This window comes from Colobus angolensis, unplaced genomic scaffold, assembly GCF_000951035.1.
Source record: "Colobus angolensis palliatus isolate OR3802 unplaced genomic scaffold, Cang.pa_1.0 Scaffold376, whole genome shotgun sequence".
Taxonomy (NCBI): domain Eukaryota; kingdom Metazoa; phylum Chordata; class Mammalia; order Primates; family Cercopithecidae; genus Colobus; species Colobus angolensis.
The window spans coordinates 320,934-340,974 of NW_012117110.1; the positions used below are offsets into that span (position 1 = coordinate 320,934).

The following is a 20,041-nucleotide window of genomic DNA, read 5'->3' on the forward strand; positions in this document are numbered from 1 at the left end:
GGGGTCAGGTCTCAAATGTCCACATATATACTCCTAGCCTGTGTTGTTGAAAAACATAAAGGTAAAAAAATGAGGTCATAAAAACAACAAACAATATAAAATATAAAAGAAGAACTTCAGTAAGGAATGTTTATGACGTAATAAATTATAAAACCTTACCAGAGGGTACTAAAAAGATAGGCACATCTTCCAGGATGTACATGTGTATGTGTGTGCATGCATGTGATGTAGGTACACACACAGATACTGCTGCATGAGTACATGCATACATACATATACATAAATACATACACACACTTTGGAAGCTGGAGATTAGTGTCTGGATTCTTCATGCTTTTAGGAATTAAAAAAGAATTCTCTGCTGCTACCCCAATGTGAAAAGAGACTTATGCAAGGATCTTAAGCATCAGTAATTACAACAAACAGATTTATTCTTATTTCCTGTATGATGTGAAGATAGGTTAGAAAATATAAGGATACAGAATATCAGAATGTGACCAAAATTTATCTTTTCAGAAACTTGTAATTTGTATACTACTTTTCCAGCAAAAATAAGAATGTTGAAGAAATAAATATATGCCTGTGTAAATTTCATTTTATTGTGGTTGTCAGCCATTGTAGACTTACCCTCTCTGCTATCCTGGGTGAAGGCTAAAAGCCCATTCATAACTCACACATTATTGGACTTATGGAAGCTGAACTTACCTAACCACATTGAAATAGATCACAGAGGCAAGTACCACTGACTATAAGCAGTGTGGTTAGGACAGTAAAACCAAAATAACCAAAAGCTGTGCTCCATCAAGGCAAAGAATATGTTCTATTTATTTTACATCCCTGAAGATTTAGTGCAGAACTTGGTGAAGAACCATGGAGTCTAACACAGAGCAGGTACCCAATTCCCAGCCTTTATTTTATTTTATTTCATTTTTTTTCCTAAAGACTGGGTCTTGCTATGTTGCCCAGATTGATCTTGAACTCCTGGGCCTCAAGAGATCCTCCTGTCTCAGCCTCCCAAAGTTCTGGGATTACAGGCCTGAGTCTCCTCACCCACAATTTCCATCCCAGCCTTTATAAAGGATTTTGGTTTTATGCCTTAGCTCTTCAGTTTTATAGGATTTAGTTATTTATTATAAGGAACTTTAATCTTGAACTCAAGAAATTAAAAATATTACCTTTTGTAAAGCTAGGAAGCTTATTACATGTACTTATAATTCAGTCAGCCTTCTCTAATGAAAGAGAATCAAGTTATTCTTTTTCTATTGTTGGCTTTACGATGGACTCTGAGTCTCAGCTTCCCCAACTATAAAATCTGGGTTGGTAGGTATCCAAGGTTCATTTCAATAATATTATTCCAGGATTAAACAATAAAATATACCCTTATAAGACTAAACTGCTGCTTACCTGAGTAGTAAAAGGCTACCAACTTGAGCTCTTTTAAAATTTGTAAAATGTGCTCCAGATACACAAGAGTATATCATAAAGCAAATGGGCACCTTAACATCATCCATCTGAATACTGAATTGCATTTCTGACAGATGCAAGGCAGTTTCTCTTCTCATAGCAGGGCAAAAGGTGCACAGTGCCACTAAGGATAATCAAACTCAATTACTCAAGTGTCAAAAAACTTAACATATTTTAAATGGATTCAAAGGTAATTCTATCTACTCCAAGGTATATAACCAAAATAAATAAAAACACATGTCCATGTAAAATCATATACATGAACGTTCACAGCAGCACTATTCTCAATACCCCAAACATGCAAACAACTCAAATTTCTATCAATCGATGAATGGGTAAAATATTGTATTAACGGAATACTACTTGGCCATAAAAAGGAATGAAGTACTGACACATGCTACAACATAGATGAACCTCGAAAACGCTATGCTAAGTGAAAGATGGCAGTCACAGAGGGCCACATATTATATAATTCCATTATATGCGATGTCCATAATAGACAGTAGTGGTTTCCAGGGGTTAGAGTTTGAGGAAAAATGGGGTATGACTGCTTAAGGATATAGTGTTCTTTGGGAAAGTGTTCTGAAATTGATTATGTTAATGGCTGCACAGCTTTTTAACTAGAAACCACTACATTGTATACTTTAAATGTATAAATTATATGGTGTGTGCATTATATCTCAATAAAGCTGTTACTGAAAAAAAAAGAAAGAAAGAAATTTATCCCATGAGTTCAGCCATCCTGGAGGTGGAATCTAAGGCCATCTCAGTGGGTACTGGGAACACAAAGTAGATTCTAGTATTTTAGAAAAAGGCTCCAAAAATGAGGTCTAACAGCAGTCTCTCTCAGCTGAATTAGAATTTACCTGGTCATCTCTCTTTGGCCAACTCTGACTGGTCTGCTGAGTTCCAAGTACCCAGCATGCTATGCTTTCCCAACTTGAGGGGATCTTGCCAGTCAGGAGAAGACAAAAACAAGGATTCTACCAACAGCACTTAAAAGCTTGAGATTACAAGGTAGATGTTGGGGTGTGCAAGCAACAGCTGGACTTGTTTCTGCTCTCCTAATGAAAGACACAGCTCCAAGTCTCTAGTAAGACTGCAGCAATGTGGTGGCCCAGAAGCAATGGAGACAGCTGGCATTTTGTAGTCATACAGTAGAAAGTTCCAGGCATGTATTATTGTGATTGAATAGGGGACCATCTTTGCATCTCAGTGGCTATCTCTAGAGGGTTTCCCCACCCATCAAGAGAAAGCACCAGTTCCCAAATTGCCAAGGGCATGTTAGAGTTGAGGTTTCCAAGACATAAAAAACAAAAACAACAACAAACAAACAAATGTGTCCAGGATTCTGAACTCAAGAGCGGGCAGGCGTTTGGCTTGAGCAAGAACAGACACAAGGCAGTGTGGGGGGCAAACCAGACAATGTGCTGTGGAGGGAAGAGATACAGCAGATATTTAAGGTTCAAGTAAACCAGAGAGACTAAATTCCTAGCTAGATGGCATGGACTTTTAGCAACCAGACAGAAGCAAGTAAGAGGGAGAAAGAATCCAGAGGCAGCTAAGACACCTGAAGTCCACATGTGCAACTCTGTCTGCAAGGCAGTAGTTTAGGGGCAGCCTGGGGGTAAGGCACATGCCACTTCAGCTGGGTTTACTGCCAGGCTAGCAAGGTTATACAAAAAGGGGCAAGGATAGGCAGGTATAGAAGTTGAATTAGACAGGAAAGAGAAAGACAGACACAACCAAGTCATAGAGACTGAATGACAAGGATTGAGAATTCAGGCTCAGGAGTGAGGGGTTCAGGCACAATGAATGGGCCATGAGCTCCACAACTTGACAGGGAGTTTCAAGTAATGGGCTCAAGACTGTTGGGAGGAGTAAAGCATGATCTTGAGCCAAGAGCTCCAAGACAGTAGCTCCTTGTGGTTTTCCCACCATTGGCTGGACCGAGAGCAGAGCACATTCAGGCACCAAGTTCTTTACATAACAGCTGGCTGCAAGGCACAGTCAGGGATCAAAGAATGGGGTGACAGGAGCTCTGGATTCCTGGTCAGACCCAGTCTCCTTCATGTGAGTAAAAGATATAGTTTTCTTATTTGTTATTTCTATCTTTTTACTTTCAACAGAGCCCTCAAGAGTGGCTATCTGGACTCCTGCTGACCGCTCCTTCACTCCCTTTTGGATCCGAAATTGCATAAATCATCAGGGGGCCAACTTCTCACCCCTTTGGGGTCACCTGACTGTACAACCACTTTTTAATCCTAACAGGGTTTCCTGGCTGTGTATGTCACCCTGATGTACACAAACATAAATCATGGTGATTAGTTTGTTCCCGTAGGTGCTGGTCCAATGTGCGGATATGAACCCAAATATTTTCTGAGGACAGACTCTGATCTAGAGTTGCATCAGATAGTGCAATTCCAGGCCACCTCAATCTATAAGACTGATTTATGAGCAAGATTGCCTTAACTTATCCATTCTGCATTTTCCTATTTATTTCATATGAACCAGAGATTCCCACCCCATCTCAGTTATGCAGATTCTTAGGCAAAGAAACATACTTTTTTTGGTTAGGATATAGGACCACTCTCCTTTACCTTTCTAAAATAATCACTACAAAAAAAAAGAAAAGGAAAGAAAAAGAAGAAAAAGTATCATTTTCAGTTATTTGAATGACTTCATCTCCTTTAGACTTTTGCTAATTTGCATATTTGGCTTACCTGATTGAGTAATTTCTCAAACCACTAGCAACACACAACATAACTGTCCCTTAAGCAAAGGTTCAAATACCTCCCAAACATGTTGCTGTGCAAGGGGTGAACCCAGCATACTCCCAGTCGTAAGTCATCTCACTGTCCTCAGGGAGAGGGATGTCCAGCTCTCGGGAGGCCAGGCTCTCATCGCATGCTTCCAGGAGACAGGGCCGTTCTGTGGGCAGCTTGGGGCCTTCACACTCTTCCTCAGGCAGCTCAGTCTCAGTCTGCGTGAATGTGAGGAGCACACGGCACTTCACCTCGCGGACCTGAACACCTGGCCCACATGTGGTACTACAGGCTGACCAGGGTTCTGGAATGAACCTAGGGAAAACCAGGGAGCCACCAGAAAAGGACACTGAGGGTCATTAAATATAGGCCAGAAAAGGAGGAGTGACACATTCAGTGAAGGCAAAAATAATCAGCTTCACTTGGGGGAATTCCACACATTTGGAATTCTATGCTTTTGTTGATGGTCAGTAATGCAGTTAACAAACCTTCAATTCTTACTAGCAACAGAAAGAGTAATTCACTAAATATATATTCTACTTTTACATCCATTTTATAATTCGAATCTGTGCTACGGCCTTTGGGAAAATTACAAAGGTTTTCTTTAAGATTTAGTAATAAATAAACCATCATATAGAGATCACTTCTAATCTAATTTCCTTTATCATATGGAGATTTTCACCAATATTTACTCAGTAAATTAGTATTGAGTTTATCCTCTGTAATGGGCATAGTAGTATTAAACTGTCTCAAGTTTAGCAGCTAAATTTTAGGTTATCTTAAACACTTTTTACAGAGTAGATGAAGCCTTAATATTCTTTTATGTTTAATATACAAGTGCACAAAGCTTCTGGATCTTCTTTAAAACAAAAGAAATATTGCACAATCTTGCTGAACAAAGGATTTAATTCTTATTCTGATTTATTATCTACTAAATCAAAGGTCATCAAACTATGACTAGCAGGTCAAATGCAGCCCACCTATCTTCGGTACAGCCCACCAGCTGAGAATCCTTTTTACATTTTTAAACTGCTGGGAGAAAAAAAGATCTTTTGTAACATGTGAAAATTACATAAAATTAAATTTTACTGTGCATAACTAAAGTTTTACTGGAATATAACCACACTCATTTTTCCACCTATTGTCTATGGCTTTTGTGCTACCTAAAAGAACTGAATATTTGCAATAGAAACCATTTGGCCTACAATGCCTAAAATATTTACTATCTGGTCCTTTACTGGACCCCTGCACAGAATTTGAAAACCAGATTCCGTAGGGACAGATACATTTAAGATACTCTGAAGAAACACTTTGTATCCTGAGATATTAATAAGGGATAGAGGAGAAAGGGTTCAGTAATAGAGTAAGTTTTGAAAACTTTGGGCTCAATAATGTTCAACAGATTTATTCACCAAAAAACTTTTCCAAAGACTATGAAACACAAATGCATAATACAAATGCTTAAGAGAGAAATATTATGTGCATCATTTCATAAACTTAAGTGAATACAGACCCCTATCCATGGGATTACGTTCTACTAAATAACTTGAGAAAACACTGCTAAGATGTTTGTTTAAGACGCAGTTCCAAAGCTTAATATTTCTAACCTCAGAAAGACAGAGTTGTAAGGTTCTCACAGAGTCTCCAACCTTTTTTCCCCAGGCAAGACTTGAATATAGTTGTCCAAAAAAGCACACCCCCAATCAGCAGAATGAAATGCCATTGCTATATACGTGTCCTGCAAAGAAATATCAATCAACACAAAACATGTTGTTCACTGTGTTGAAAATTGTTAGTGTGGAACCCTTCTCTCTAATTCTCAGATTCCATGTGAGAGCTTGCTCAGCTTCCCAGGATGGGGCAATGCTGGAGTTAATATTTGATGTTTCTTTTCTTTCTTTGCTACTTTTACGGTAGAATCAGAAAGGAGACTGGTTAAAGATGAGGAATCAATACAGTGTAATAATATATAGTCATTTAAAAGGATGTGGGTTTAGGTATGAATTGATAAAGAACAGTCTTCTCTTGAAGATTGTTACATGAAATAAATACATTATACATATATGCTACAGTCTATAACATACACTATCTATATATATCTATATACTATTTTTTTATTTTAGAAAAAAGAGATCATAGTATATGAACTATCCCATATGTAGCACGTTTGCATGTGTCCTGGTTTATGTATAATTTCTCTCTTCTGGAAGCAACTGAAAGTGTCAGGAACTAGAGTGTTTAAAGAGGGAGGTTTTTACTTTATATCTTTAAAAGGTTTAAAGTTTCTAAGCATGTGCATATTCTACCTTATGGTCATTTTTTTCTCTCTTTTCTCCTTGGTAATAAAAACTTAAAAATTGGGATTTTGTTTTAATGGGAAGTAGATATTTTCATTCAAATTGGACTTCTATATCTTGGTGATTGAGAATCTCCAGAAGAGATGAGGTAAGAAGGTTCACTTCGGCCAAGCAGGGTGGCTCACACCTGTAATCGCAGCACTTTGGGATGCTGCGGCAGGTGAATCACCTGAGGTCAGAAGTTCGAGACTAGCCTGGCCAACATGGTGAAACTCAGTCTCCACTTTAAAAAAAAAGCAAAACAAAAATTAATCATGGTGGTGCATGTCTGTAATCCCAGCTACTTGGGAGGCTGAGGCAGGAGAATCGCCTGAACCCAGGAGGTGGAGGTTGTAGCGAGCCAAGATTGTGCCACTGTACTGCAGCCTGGGCAACAGAGTGAGACTCCATCTCAAAAAAACAAACAAACAAAAATGTTCACCTCAACTCCCAGCAGGGCAAATAATGGTTATACTCAACGTCCTCCTAGGTTTTCTGTATATTTCAAGCTGGTTTTCAATGATCTTTTAAAAAGTACCCTTAAAAAGTAAATGTTAGTTCCATCCAAAGTAACAAGAAGTGACTTAAAGGTTAAAAAAAAAAACCCATGGCAACTAAAAAATACTTACACATGATCCAGCATGATTTCCTTCTATGTATTATTTTTTATTTAAATTAAAGATATTATACCACACAATTCTGAATCTTGTCTCACCAATTTTTTTTTTAAAGGAAGAAAGAAATACATTCAAAGAGCCATGTCTGGGCAAAACACAACCAGAGGAACAGGTTGTGTTACCTATGTCTTTGCACATGGAAGAACTGAAAAAGAATAACATTTCACTGATGTGAGAGCTTTGAGATGAGATGATAAAACAACAGAGTAAAATGGAAAATGGCAGAGCTGAGGAAATCAACTGTGAAACATAATAACACTATTGTCACAAGTCTAACAAGTAATTCAGAACTAGGAAAAAACAGAACAAACATGGTTGAAGATCAAATTAATGACACAGAGGCCAGACTTGGAAGTGAATGCAGCATTGAGAGAAAGAGAAGCTGCAAAGAAAACTTTTGTAGGGATGGAAATGTTCTGGATCTTAAGTGGGACTGGGGTTTGAGGGGTATACATCTGTCAAAATGTATTAGCCAGGTGTGGTGGCTCACGCCTATAATCCCAGCACTTTGGGAGGCCAAGGCAGGTAGATAACCTGAGGTCAGGAGTTCAAGACCAGGCTAGCCAACATGGTGAGACCCCGTCTCTACTAAAAATACAAAACATTACCCATGCATGGTGGTGCATGCCTGTAATCCCAGCTACTCGGGAGGCTGAGGCAGGAGAATCACTTGAACCCAGAAGGCAGAGGTTGCAGTGAGCTGAGATCACACCACTGTACTCCAGCCTGGGCAACAGAGTGAGACTCTACCTCAAAAAAAAGAAAGAAAAAAAAAACCACTCATTGCTGGTGCACTTTAAATAGACACAGTTTATTGTATGTAAACTACATCTCTATAAAATTGATTTTCTGAAGCACAATTTTAAGGGACTAAGTTAAAGAGAACCTAGGTAATCCAATATTGAAGATAACTGGATTCTTCACGTAGAGATTCCAACACATGAAACAGAAAAGGTGCTCAGAAATAAAACATGAAAAAAGTGACTGAAATACATCCTGAAAAGGTACACTCTCTTCCAGGAAAAAGTAATTAAAACAATGAACATAAAAACCTAGAATTGTAGGCAGAATAATGGCTCCTCACCCCTGCAAGTACTCCCATGCCCTAATACCTAGAATGTGTGAATACATTACCATACATAGCAAAAGGGAATTTACAGGTGTGACCTCGAGATGGGATGATAATCCCAGATTACTTTGGTGAGCTTAATAGAATCACAGACATCCTTAAAAGCAAGGACATCACTCTGGCTGGAGTCAGAAATGTAAGTAGACTAATAAGCGAGAGGGATTTGAAGTGTAAGAGGAACTCACCCACTGTTGCTGGCTCAAAGATGGATGAGACCATGAGCCAAGGAATGCAGGTGGCCTCTAGAAATTGAGAACAATCTCCCAGCCCACAGCCAGCAAGGAAATGAAGATCTCAGCTCTACAAATGCATGGAACTGAGTTCTGCCAATTATTCAAATGAGCCTGGAAGTGGACTCTTGCCAAAGAAGACTTCAGGCTGACAGACACGTTGATCCTGGCCTACTGGGAACTGGAACAGAGACACCAGCTGAATCTACTGGGCTTCTGACCCACTGAACTGTGGGATAATACATTTGTGTTGTTTTACACCACTAAGTTTGTGGTCTTGGCAGCTATGGAAAATGAGTATACCTAGCTAACAAAGCTTTGAGCATAAAGAAAGAATTGTCTAGGTGTCTAGACACAAAAAGTAAGTCTCCTATAGGAACAAAAAGACGGGTACCTCAGATGCACACAACATTCAAAATCAGGAAAAAATACAGTAAGAGTTTTGAGAGAGAGAGAGAATAGGAGTCGTATGAATAGCAGTCCAGTAAAACTGTTATTCAAATACAAAGGTAATAATTTTCTGTAAAATAAGAACAATAATAGTACCTACCTAATGGGATTGGGTGAGAATTAAATGTAATGATGCCTGAGTTGAAAGCTCAATAAGTACAATAAAATAAAAACAGTAACATCAGACATTCATTGCATTATTATTCCTGTGAGACACTGTCTTCAGGGCTTCAAACAAATTGTATCATTTTCTTATAACAACAACCCTATCAGGAAATATTACTATGCCCACTTTACAGATGAGAAAACTGAGGTACAGAGAAGTAATGAAAGGGTATACAACAGCTGCTAGTATTATTCTACACAGCCTCACCTGTATCAGAGGATACAGAAGCACTTAAAGATCATGCAGGATGACAGTATATGAATCCAAAGACAATTTGACAATGCTCTTTTAGATAATTTATTTTTCTATTTCCAGAATGAGGAAACAAAACACAAATATCCAACTGCTAAAATCATTCTTCAGCATGAGAGAAGAAGGCAGCATGTATTAGTGAAAGAAAAACATATCTTGGGACACTTAAACACTGTCAGTAGGAAGGTAAATTAGGACAACCTCCATGGAGATTTCTCAAAGACTTAAAAATAAAACTGCCAGCCGGGAGCGGTGGCTCACGCCTGTAATCTCAGCACTTTGCGAGGCCAAGGCAGGCGGATCATGAGGTCAGGAGATCGAGACCATCCTGGCTAACACGGTGAAACCCCATCTCTACTAAAAATACAAAAAAATTAGCCCGTCGTGGTGGCGGGCGCCTATAGTCCCGGCTACTCGGGAGGCTGAGGCAGGTGAATGGCATGAACCCGGGAAGCAGAGCTTGCAGTGAGCCGAGATCGCACCACTGCACTCCAGTCTGGGTGACAGAGCAAGACTCTGTCTCAAAAAATAAAATAAAATAAAATAAAAATAAAAAATAAAAAAAAATAAAACTGCCCTTTGATCCAGAATGCCACTACTGGGTATTTACTCAAAGGAAAATAAATCATTATATCAAAAATATATCTGCATTTGTATGTTTGTCAAAGCACTATTCACAATAGTAAAGATACGAAATCAACCTAAGTTCTCACCTACAGATAAATGGATAAGGATAAAAAAAATACAGCCTATATACACAATAGAATACTATTCAGCCATTAAAAAGAATGAAATCTGGCAGGGCATGGTGGCTTACACCTGTAATCCCAGCACTTTGGAAGGTCAAGGTGGGCAGATCACTTGAGGTCAGGAGTTGGAGACCAGCCTGGCCAACATGGTGAAATCCTGTCTCTACTAAAAATCCCAAAAAAAATTAGCCAGGTGTGGTGGTGCAGGCCTGCAGTTCTAGCTACTAGGGAGGCTGAGGCAGGAGAACTGCTTGAACCTGGGAGGTGGAGTTGCAGTGAACTGAGATCACACCAGTCCACTCCAGCCTGGGTGACACAGTGAGACTCCATCTCAAAACAAAAAACAAACAACAACAACAACAACAAATGCCAATTTACTCATTTTAAATCTGGAGAAATCAGCAGAAATGGCACCATTCTCAATATTTATGATAAAAATTATATAGGTTTGAGTTTGTTAAAAAATGAAATTATAGTAGATAAATCTCCTGCTAATATAGAAAACAAATCAAGTTCATACAGATCATGTAGGAAAACATCAGAAACAAGGAAATATTTAAAATGGAGACCGGAACTATCAGTAATAAAACTCCATTTAAATGGATTAAGCTTTCCTTTTAAAAACAGACTCTCTCTCTCTCTCCTTTTTTTTTTTTTTTCCAGAGACAGGGTCTTGCTGTGTCACCCAGGCTGGAATGCAGTGATGTGATCACGGCTCAATGCAGCCTTGAACTCTGGGGCTCAATCAAGTGAGCCTCTCACCTCAGCCTCCCTAGTAGCTGGAACTACAGAGGCCTGCCACTGCACCCAGCTGGTAATTTTAAAACCTGTAGATAAAACAAATAACACAAAATGACTTCAGACATGTAAAAAGTAAAAGAATAAACAAAATGAGATAAGAAAAATACAAATGAAAATAATAGTGGAAGAGCAAAAAAGCAGGTGTAAATATTAGGAAAGAATAAACATAATAGACGAAATCATCATATTTGAAAATGCCACAGCTATGAAAAGTACTAAAATTAACAGAAAAATTTTGGAAAAAACCAAAACAGTTCAATAAAGTAGCCCATAACTCTGAGTGTGTGTGTGTGTGTGCGCGCGCGCGTGCGTGTGTGTATGTTGCACTATATAAAATACAGATATATATACTAAAATTACCAGTTTTCCCAGAATTCAGCCACACTTACTGTTAGCTGCCAGGCACTATGCTAAGCACATTACATGTATTATTTAATATAATTCTCGCCATGACCTTATGAATAAATATCATTATTTTCCTGATTTTACAGATGAGGAAAACTGAGTTATAAAATACTCAGGGGATTCTAAGCCTAAAGACCTGAATAAATGGAGAGACCACATACTCCTGAATGGGAAGACTCAAAATTACAAAGATGTTTATTCTCCCCTAATTAATTCAGAAAAAAATGCAGTTCTGAGCCAAACTGCTGAAGCAGTTTTTTTGTGGGGGAAGTTGCAAACAGACAATACAACTCTAAAGTTTTATGTAAGGTTAGGTGAGAACAATCAACAACATTTTTAAAAGGAATAACAATTACAGAGTACTTGCACAGTTTAATAGAAAAAAGTATTTAAAAGACACAGTAATTCAAATAATATGGTACTGGCACTGGAGTATTACGTGTACAATGATGTCATTTTAAAACCAAAGTGGCAAGTTTACTCAACAGATAGTGCTAGGGCAATTGGTTAATTATTTGGAAAACATTGTTAGATTGAGATTACATATTACATGTGAAAGTAAATTTCCCATGGATCAAAGTTAAGTGCAAAACATGAACCATAAAAAATACTACAATATAACATTAAAAAAAAAGATAATCTCCTGATTTTGATGAATGCATGGGGAAAAAGGCAAGCTGGAGTACTGCTGCTGGCAAGAGAAGCCAGCACTGATTTCTCTCTAAAAGGAAATTTGACAATAGAAATTAAATGCCTATCCCTGGCCCAGAAATTCCATGCCAGAAATTACGTCCAATGAGACAATTAGAGATGTGCAATTTGAAATTCGCTGCAGTTTTATTTATCATTGTGAATAACTGGAAACAAACTGCAGATCACCAGAGGGATCTTTCAAAAATGTAATTGAGATTATGTCACTTCTCTAGTTAAAATCCTTAAATGGCTCCCACAGCCTGCTGATAAAGTCTAAGCTCCTTAGTGAACCATGGAAGACCCTAAAGACTTGCTGTCTCCTCCAGCTGCATCCTTGCTGCCATTACTGCTCCCCCGCCCATCCCCTGGCCCCTCAACCCCATCAGACCACCTCAGTAACCTGCGTGGTCTACATGGGCCAGTGAGCCTGCACACAAGCCTCTATTCCAAATACCTGACATGCTACTCTTCTGATGCCGTAGGACACTCTAGGATCTCAGTTCATGTATCATCTATTTCTGGAAACCATCCCTGATCCCAAATAACACCATAATGTAATTATAATGCATTGCAACCTTACAATACCATCATGCAGTCACTCACTTCTCTGTCTACTCCATTAGATAAGCCCAAGGATGGGTGAGACTTGAATTCAGGACATCTGACACGAAACTGCAGCTCCTTCTAGTCTTATGTGCCATAGAATCACTGTCCACCACTTAATATCTCCAAAGCAATTCCTTTACATTTCTATGCCTCTGTTTCCTCAGCCCAAAATGAAGACAAGAAAAGCACCTCCTCATAGAGTTGTTGTGAGCATTAAACAACTTAATCCACGTAGAACACTCAGAACAAGGTCTGGCACAAAGCACTTCTCAATATTAGTTGTTGTTATCACTGTTGTTGTTAGAAAAACAGATTCCTGAAATGTCACCTAATTTGACTTTAGGAAATACAATCTCCACAAATGGAGAAGTTAAGACAGCAGTGAAGGAAACATACAAGGTGTGCTAAGTCCATCCTATTTCCTTAGTTTTTGTATATGAAAAACGACAGCGAGGGCAACAAGTTTGCTGAAACAAACGAAGAGGCTCCAGGGAGGAACTTTTAAAACAACCATGAACCAATGAACCATATCAACTGTCAACACATTCCACAGCAGTACTGCAGTTCCCTTGGCTTAGATTTATATGCTATAATTTTTATTTTCCTAATTTAAAAAAAAAGCAAAAAAGCCCTTTGAACTCCCTATGTAAATTCAGAGCTCGAGCCATGGTAAACCACAGAGGCAGAAATATTTATCTCCTCCAGGCCGGCTTGGCAGGCTCTACTGGAGGGATGTAAAATACAGCTGCGTTCACCCTCCCCTTTATTGTCAACAAGCAAGCATCCCCAAACCACAAAAGACAGTGGTAATAAAAGGATGCACTGGAAGCTGAGATATGCTGCGGTTTTGTTTGGAAATCGAGGGAATGAATAGAGTCAGAAGTGGTGGCAGGAAACTATAAACTTCACACCAGATGGCCAGGACCAGGCCAGAAACTGCCAGGCAGTGTGAATTACGCAGGAAAATTGAAGAGAGACCACAGAGGGAGAGATTGCGGAAGGTGGGAAGAGGCAGCTGCTCAGGCCAGGGAACAGGTGCTGTCTGCTCAGTCTTCAACAAGGGGGAGGAAAGGGTGGTGTCCTTCAGGAGTAAAGAGCCTTTTAGCTTTGCTCTGTGAATATGAGGGGAAGAAACCGCTAGCAAAGTCAGGTGGGGCTGACAGAAAAGGCAGGCTTGGAATGAATATAGGCCCTGAACCTCACTGTAGCTTCTATGATATCCCCCTTTTCTGATTTTTTCTTTTCTTTTTTTTTTTTTTTTTTTAAGGTGGAGTCTCGCTATGTCACCCAGGCTGGAGAGTAGTGGCAGGGTCTCAGCTCACTGCAACCTCTGCCTCCAGAGTTCAGGCAATTTTCCTGCCTTAGCCTCCTGAGTAGCTGGGACTACAAGGTGTGTGCCACCACACCCAGCTAATTTTTGTATTTTTAGTAGAGATGGGGTTTTACCATGTTGGCCAGGCTGGTCTCAAACTCCTGAGTTTGGGTGATAAACCCACCTCGGCTTCCCAAAGTGCTGGGATTACAGGCGTGAGCAACTGCGCCCGGCAGATATCCCCCTTTTCTAATTCAATAAAGTAAACAATATTTTCTGAACTTTAAAGGGACCTTAGAGACTATCTGATCCAGTGGTTCCCAAACTTAGATATGCCCACTCCCATGCCAAAGTTACCTGGGGTGTTTGTTTAAAATGCTGGCGAATGAACGGGCGTGGGGGCAGGCGCCTGTAGCCCCAGCTACTCGGGAGGCTGAGGCAGGAGAATGGCGTGAACCCGGGAGGCGGAGCTTGCAGTGAGCCGAGATCGCGCCACTGCACTCCAGCCTGGGCGACAGAGCGAGACCCCGTCTTGAGGGAAAAAAAAAATGCTGTCGAATGAAAGAGAGACAGAAAGTAGAATAGAGGTTACCAGAGTCTAGTGGGAGAGAGTAGGGAGTTATTGCTGAAGGTGAGCAGAGCTTATGTTGGGGATGATGAGAAAATTCGAGAGATGGGAGGTGGTGATAGGTGCACTACAATGTGAATGTGCTTAACGCTACTGAACTGTACACTTCAAAATGGTTAAAATGGTAAGTTTTATGTTGTATATCTCTTACATGATTAAAAAAAAAATCTGGCAGCCGAAAGAAAAAGAAAATGTTGGTGATAGAGCCCCACTCCTACAATATCTGATGGTATTTTGGTTAATTTTTTTAAAAACTTCTTTTAGAGATACATAATTATGAATGAAATGATGTGCTGTCTGTATTTGCTTCAAAAATGATCAGAGGGTAGTGGCAGTGGTGATGGTTTCAATGAAACAAGAGTGGCCCTGGGTTGATAATTGTTGATACTGAGTTATGAACATGACACAGGGGTTCATTACACTGTTTTCTCCTCTTTTAAATAGGTTTGCAATTTTCTATGATTAAAAAGAAAGTTACAGAAAAAGACTTAACAGGTGGGGGCTATTCCCAACTAAGAGGGGAGTGTGATTAAAGAGAAGGAGGCAAGAGACGGCTTGCTGTGGGCAAGAAACAGCCGTAAGTCAGTGTGGCTGGAGCATCCCACTCAAGGCAAAAAAAGGAGGTGGCCAGACATAAGGCTGGGGAGCAGGAAAAGTAATACCCTGCCATGTCCCGTTGGGCATATGAACCCACATAAATCTTTGAGTGATGGGGAGACATTTGGATATTCTGAACATTGCAAAGGCAAAATTAGACTTGGCCAGGCGCGGTGGCTCACGCCTGTAATCCCAGCACTTTCTGGGGCTGAGGCAGGTGGATCATGAGCTCAGGAGATCGAGACCATCCTGGCTAACACGGGGAAACCCCGTCTCTACTAAAAATACAAAACATTAGCCTGGCGTGGTGCCACGTGCCTGTAATCGCAGCTACTCGGGAGGCTGAGGCAGGAGAATCGCTTGAACTCAGAAGGCAGAGGTTGCAGTGAGCCGAGATCGTGCCACTGCACTCCAACCTGGGTGACAGAGTGAGACTCTGTCTCAAAAAAAAAAAAAAAAAAAGGAATTAGACTTAGACTTGCACCCTACCTAGATATATAGACTACTCTGGTGGCTGTGTTGTGTAGGGGTGGATTTGAAGGAAGCAATTCAGAAGCAAATTAAAAAGCTGTTGTAGGTGTCCTGGGAATTGACTTCAGGACCTATACAAGGATGGTAGTTTGGATGGAGAGGAGGAGCTGGAACCAAGGAAGATTTTAGTAAATATAGTTGGCACAACTCAGTGGCTAATTACACATCAGGGAAGAATGAGAAGGAGCCAAGAAAAACTCCAGGCTTCTAGTTTGGGGAACTGGACGGGCTGCAATCCTATTAACCAAAAGAGGACATACAGAAGGATTATTGATTGTCATCTAAGTGTGTTTTGAAAACAAAAGATCTTGGTAGGACCCATCATTCTAGACAAAGGACTCTGTGACCTTCCTTCTGTGACAACTACACACTCTCTCTCAAGTGTCTCAAACCCTTTTCTTTCTGTAGACTCCTTCCCTTACAGGATTGTAGGTGATCAGAGATGGGAGAAGGTTCCAGCAGCATTTAGCCTAATGCCTTCCTTGTACAGTTGGAAGGTCTACAGATATTAACTGACTTGTGCAAAACCTTATCTTTTTACTTTGTTTAAGATTGCCCTAACTTCAAAATGAAAAACAACAAACACATACACATAGACTTTTCCATCAGCTTGACTACCAATCTTTCCTCCTTCTTTAGTACTCAACTACCCATTGCTCCATTTCCTTCTTTTTTGGAAATTTATTTCTGAAATATCCACAATGTTTTATTCTCTACCCTTTGAATGCTACTACTCTAGAATTCACTGAAAAAGCCTTTCTTGTTAATCAAAGCAGCCTTTTCTCTTTCCTCATGGATTTTCCTTGTCTTTCTGTGAGATTTGAATCCTGTTTGCTGCTTGCCTCCTTAAACTCCTTCCTCCTTTGGTCTCTGGAATAATAAGCTTTCCTAGGTCTTACTCCTCTCACTCTTCACTACTTTACTCCCTCACCACCTTCCTCTTTTGATTCCCCCTCTTCCTCTAAATCTCCAAGCTTCTGTCAGGAGCCCAACACTCTTCTCTTTTTACTCAAATACTGTGAAGCCATTCGCCCTCACACGGTCCAGTTTCTTCTGTAGTCATAGCTAGCACTGACAGAGGTCCATGTGAAGAAGTCTGTGCCTGTCATGGGCGTGATGTGCCAGCTATGTTGGCCCACACCACTTTGCCACATGTGCCTTCTCAGAGAGAAGTAACCCACACTGCCCTGGGGCTCACCACTGGGCTGGACCACAGTAAAAAGGGAGATTGACAAATGAGTGGGTTCTGAAAAGCACAGGAGGTTGGGAAAGGATCTAAAAACAACAGTGCATGAAGCCTGCTGAAAAGGCTAAGAATGATGGACTTGGGAAAGACAAAGCTCTCAGGATCCATGGCAGCTTTCTTCGTATTTGTGAAAATTTGTCACATGGGATGGGGCATAGATGTATTTTTTTTTTCCTGCTTCGGAGAACACAAATTAGGAGGTCTTTCTATTCTGTCTCAACAGAAGAAAAAGATCTTGCAAATAACTTGGGTTGCCCAACACGAGAATGAGGTTTCTCTTAATGCAGTGAACTCTGCATATTGCTGAAGATGTTGAAGAAGAAATGCCTGCTCCGAGAGGGAAAGTGGCCAGATTACTGCTGAGACCCCTTTTCCTCTGATGCTCCGGGAATCACTCTCTTCATAGACAGCCTGTCAGCACCAAAGACTTAACATGTTTGACATGGAATCAGCCACTCTGTTCAATTACTTGAATCTATCATTGGTGCTGTTGTTCTTACAGATTCCTGGACTAGAAATCTCAGAGCACCTTTGATTTCTTGCTCTCTTTTTGTTGCTATATAACTGCCTCCAGAATGCTTCTTTGATTTCCTCTTGATTCTTTTTTTTTTTTTTTTTTTTTGAGACGGAGTCTCGCTCTGCGCCCAGGCTGAAGTGCAGTGGCGCGATCTCGGCTCACTGAAAGCTCCGCCTCCCGGGTTTACGCCATTCTCCTGCCTCAGCCTCCCGAGCAGCTGGGACTAAAGGCGCCCGCCATCTCGCCCGGCTAGTTTTTTGTATTTTTTTTAATAGAGACGGGGTTTCACCATGTAGGCCAGGATGGTCTCGATCTCCTGACCTCGTGATCCACCCGTCTCGGCCTCCCAAAGTGCTGGGATTACAGGCTTGAGCCACCGCGCCCGGCCTCCTCTTGATTCTTAATTTCCACTGGCACTGTTACAATCCAGATCCATCAAATCACATGCAGATGGTAGTCATTGGATTTTTGAGTTGGAATGAACCCTGGAGAGATCAAGCCCAACCTGCCCCTTTTATAAGTAAGGAGAATAAGAGACAGAAAAATTAGACTTGTCTAAGGTCACGTAGTTAGCAGGGGTGGTTCTAAGCTCCAATACTCTTAGTACCTTGTTCTTTTCATTTCCCTATGATCACTCAAGCAACTAATACATTCCAACTTAATTGATTTTATAGAGATTGACCATGATTTATCCATGGAATGATTGGTTTATTTGTACGATATTATGATGGTTCATGGTCAAATCACATGCGTTAAAACCTAGAAATTATCCCCAGTCTCTTAAGTGTAACAGACCACTGGATCTGCTTTGAGTTAAGTAACACTGTTCTTTTCTGTGCTGCTCAGAGAAAATGCCAAAGGAGGACTGCTGAATTGTGAAATAAAGAAAAATTCTAGCCAGCTCAAGCTCTCTAGAGTCTGTAAATCCAGGTCATTCGGATATTAAATGTATCATTGTACTCCAATGAGTACAAAAATTACATATATCATGTTAACTGGCTATGCCCTGATTATTCCCATAAAGGGTCCTGGACTCACGTTGGTTCTTCTGTTGCTATTCTGGTCTCTTCTAGTTCTTGTGCTTGTTTCAGCCAAGGCAATTTTGCTTCCACTGGACTTTTTTCTAAGAGAAAGAAAACGTAAACAATAAGCTTAATTACTATTAATCATTAAGGAGTTGGATATATGATCATATTGGCTGAAGATTTCATTTATAAAGAGGTCATGTTTTTCAAATGCAAGTTCAGTTCCTTAGTAAAATACATTAGGTAGCTGCTGGAATGAATTAAACATTTCTGCTGTATTTTTAAAAAATTAATACATTATTAAAAAGCAACCAAAATGATCAATGATACAGCTGAATATGCTGTCAAAGTTAACATAAAAATGCCTTTTATAAATCAATACTAATTTCTGTTGTTCATACATTGAAGCTCTTACTTCAACCATATCAGCTTGCTATCTTTGGTTACATTTTATTTTTGCCCATGGAATGCAAACATTAATAGAGAAAGACAAATAACATGAAAGTTAAGAAAGTTGGGAGGGATGAAAGAGTCTGTGTTATAGTTTACTCAAACTTTTACTGTTGTTGTAGTTGTTGAGGGAGATGATTACCAATTACATTTGGCATGGAAAAACAAACTGTTGCCCCTTTCTGTCCTTTGAAGCCTCCTTGATGTGAAGAAAGGAATAATTTATCTATGAAGTGAGAAATAAAAATAACTTTGGGGTTCTTCAAGGAAACTGTGGACACAATGAAAGTGGCTATGAAAGTATCGTAAGTGCAGAAAGGAGAAAAGACTTCACTGATAGAGTTATGTAGTCAATGTCTGTACCTGTCATGGCAACTAGTGATTTTTCTGCAAGATAGACATGCTGAAAAATATTTATTGAATGGCTAATTATGAGGCTCTTTGTATGAATAATGAACCCAAAAATAACAAAAGAGAGTTTTACCATCCTCTCTCAAATACTAAGGAGGAGTCCTTCTTACTAATAGTTGGGAATAATCTTTTCTCCAATTTCAAGATGGAAGATACTTTTCATGAGGATGATTAACGTTAAAGAACATGGAAATAATTATGTACAGAGAAGATCATATATCAGAGAAATGATGCCAAATCCTCCTATCCATCGATGCTACCCATTTCTGCTCTTTCATGTAGAACAAATGTGAACTACTGGAGAGATTATAAATGCATCCATAGATCTCCACTGGGAACTGGAAGTTTTCATTCATTCCATGCATTAGTACACATGATAAAGATGACATCATTCCTCCCTCAAAAATCTTACACTCCATTGGAGAGGTAGCTACAAAGAAGAACGAGAATCTTGAGAAAAGAATAATTTCCTCCTCCTCCTCTACTTCTTCCTCCTTTTCTTGCTCTTTTTTCTCTTCCTCCTTCTACTTTTCCTTCCCCTCCTTTTTTAATCTCCCCCTCTGCCATTCTCCTTCTTTTTCTTCAAGGGAGAGACTGCATT

At 39.8% G+C, this 20,041-nt stretch overlaps 1 protein-coding gene across 2 annotated transcripts in view; it reads right to left on the bottom strand.

Moving 5' to 3' along the window:
* The window catches only part of ADAMTSL3 (ADAMTS-like 3), a 418,202-nt gene that overhangs the window by 140,518 nt on the left and 257,643 nt on the right, over nucleotides 1-20,041 (bottom strand). For both annotated transcript variants that reach the window (XM_011953860.1, XM_011953859.1), the window contains exons 15-16: nucleotides 18,593-18,677; nucleotides 4,258-4,544 (exon numbers count right to left, since the gene is read on the bottom strand). In XM_011953860.1, the coding sequence (XP_011809250.1) occupies nucleotides 4,258-4,544; nucleotides 18,593-18,677 (372 nt within the window). The remainder of the gene's footprint in view (nucleotides 1-4,257; nucleotides 4,545-18,592; nucleotides 18,678-20,041) is intronic.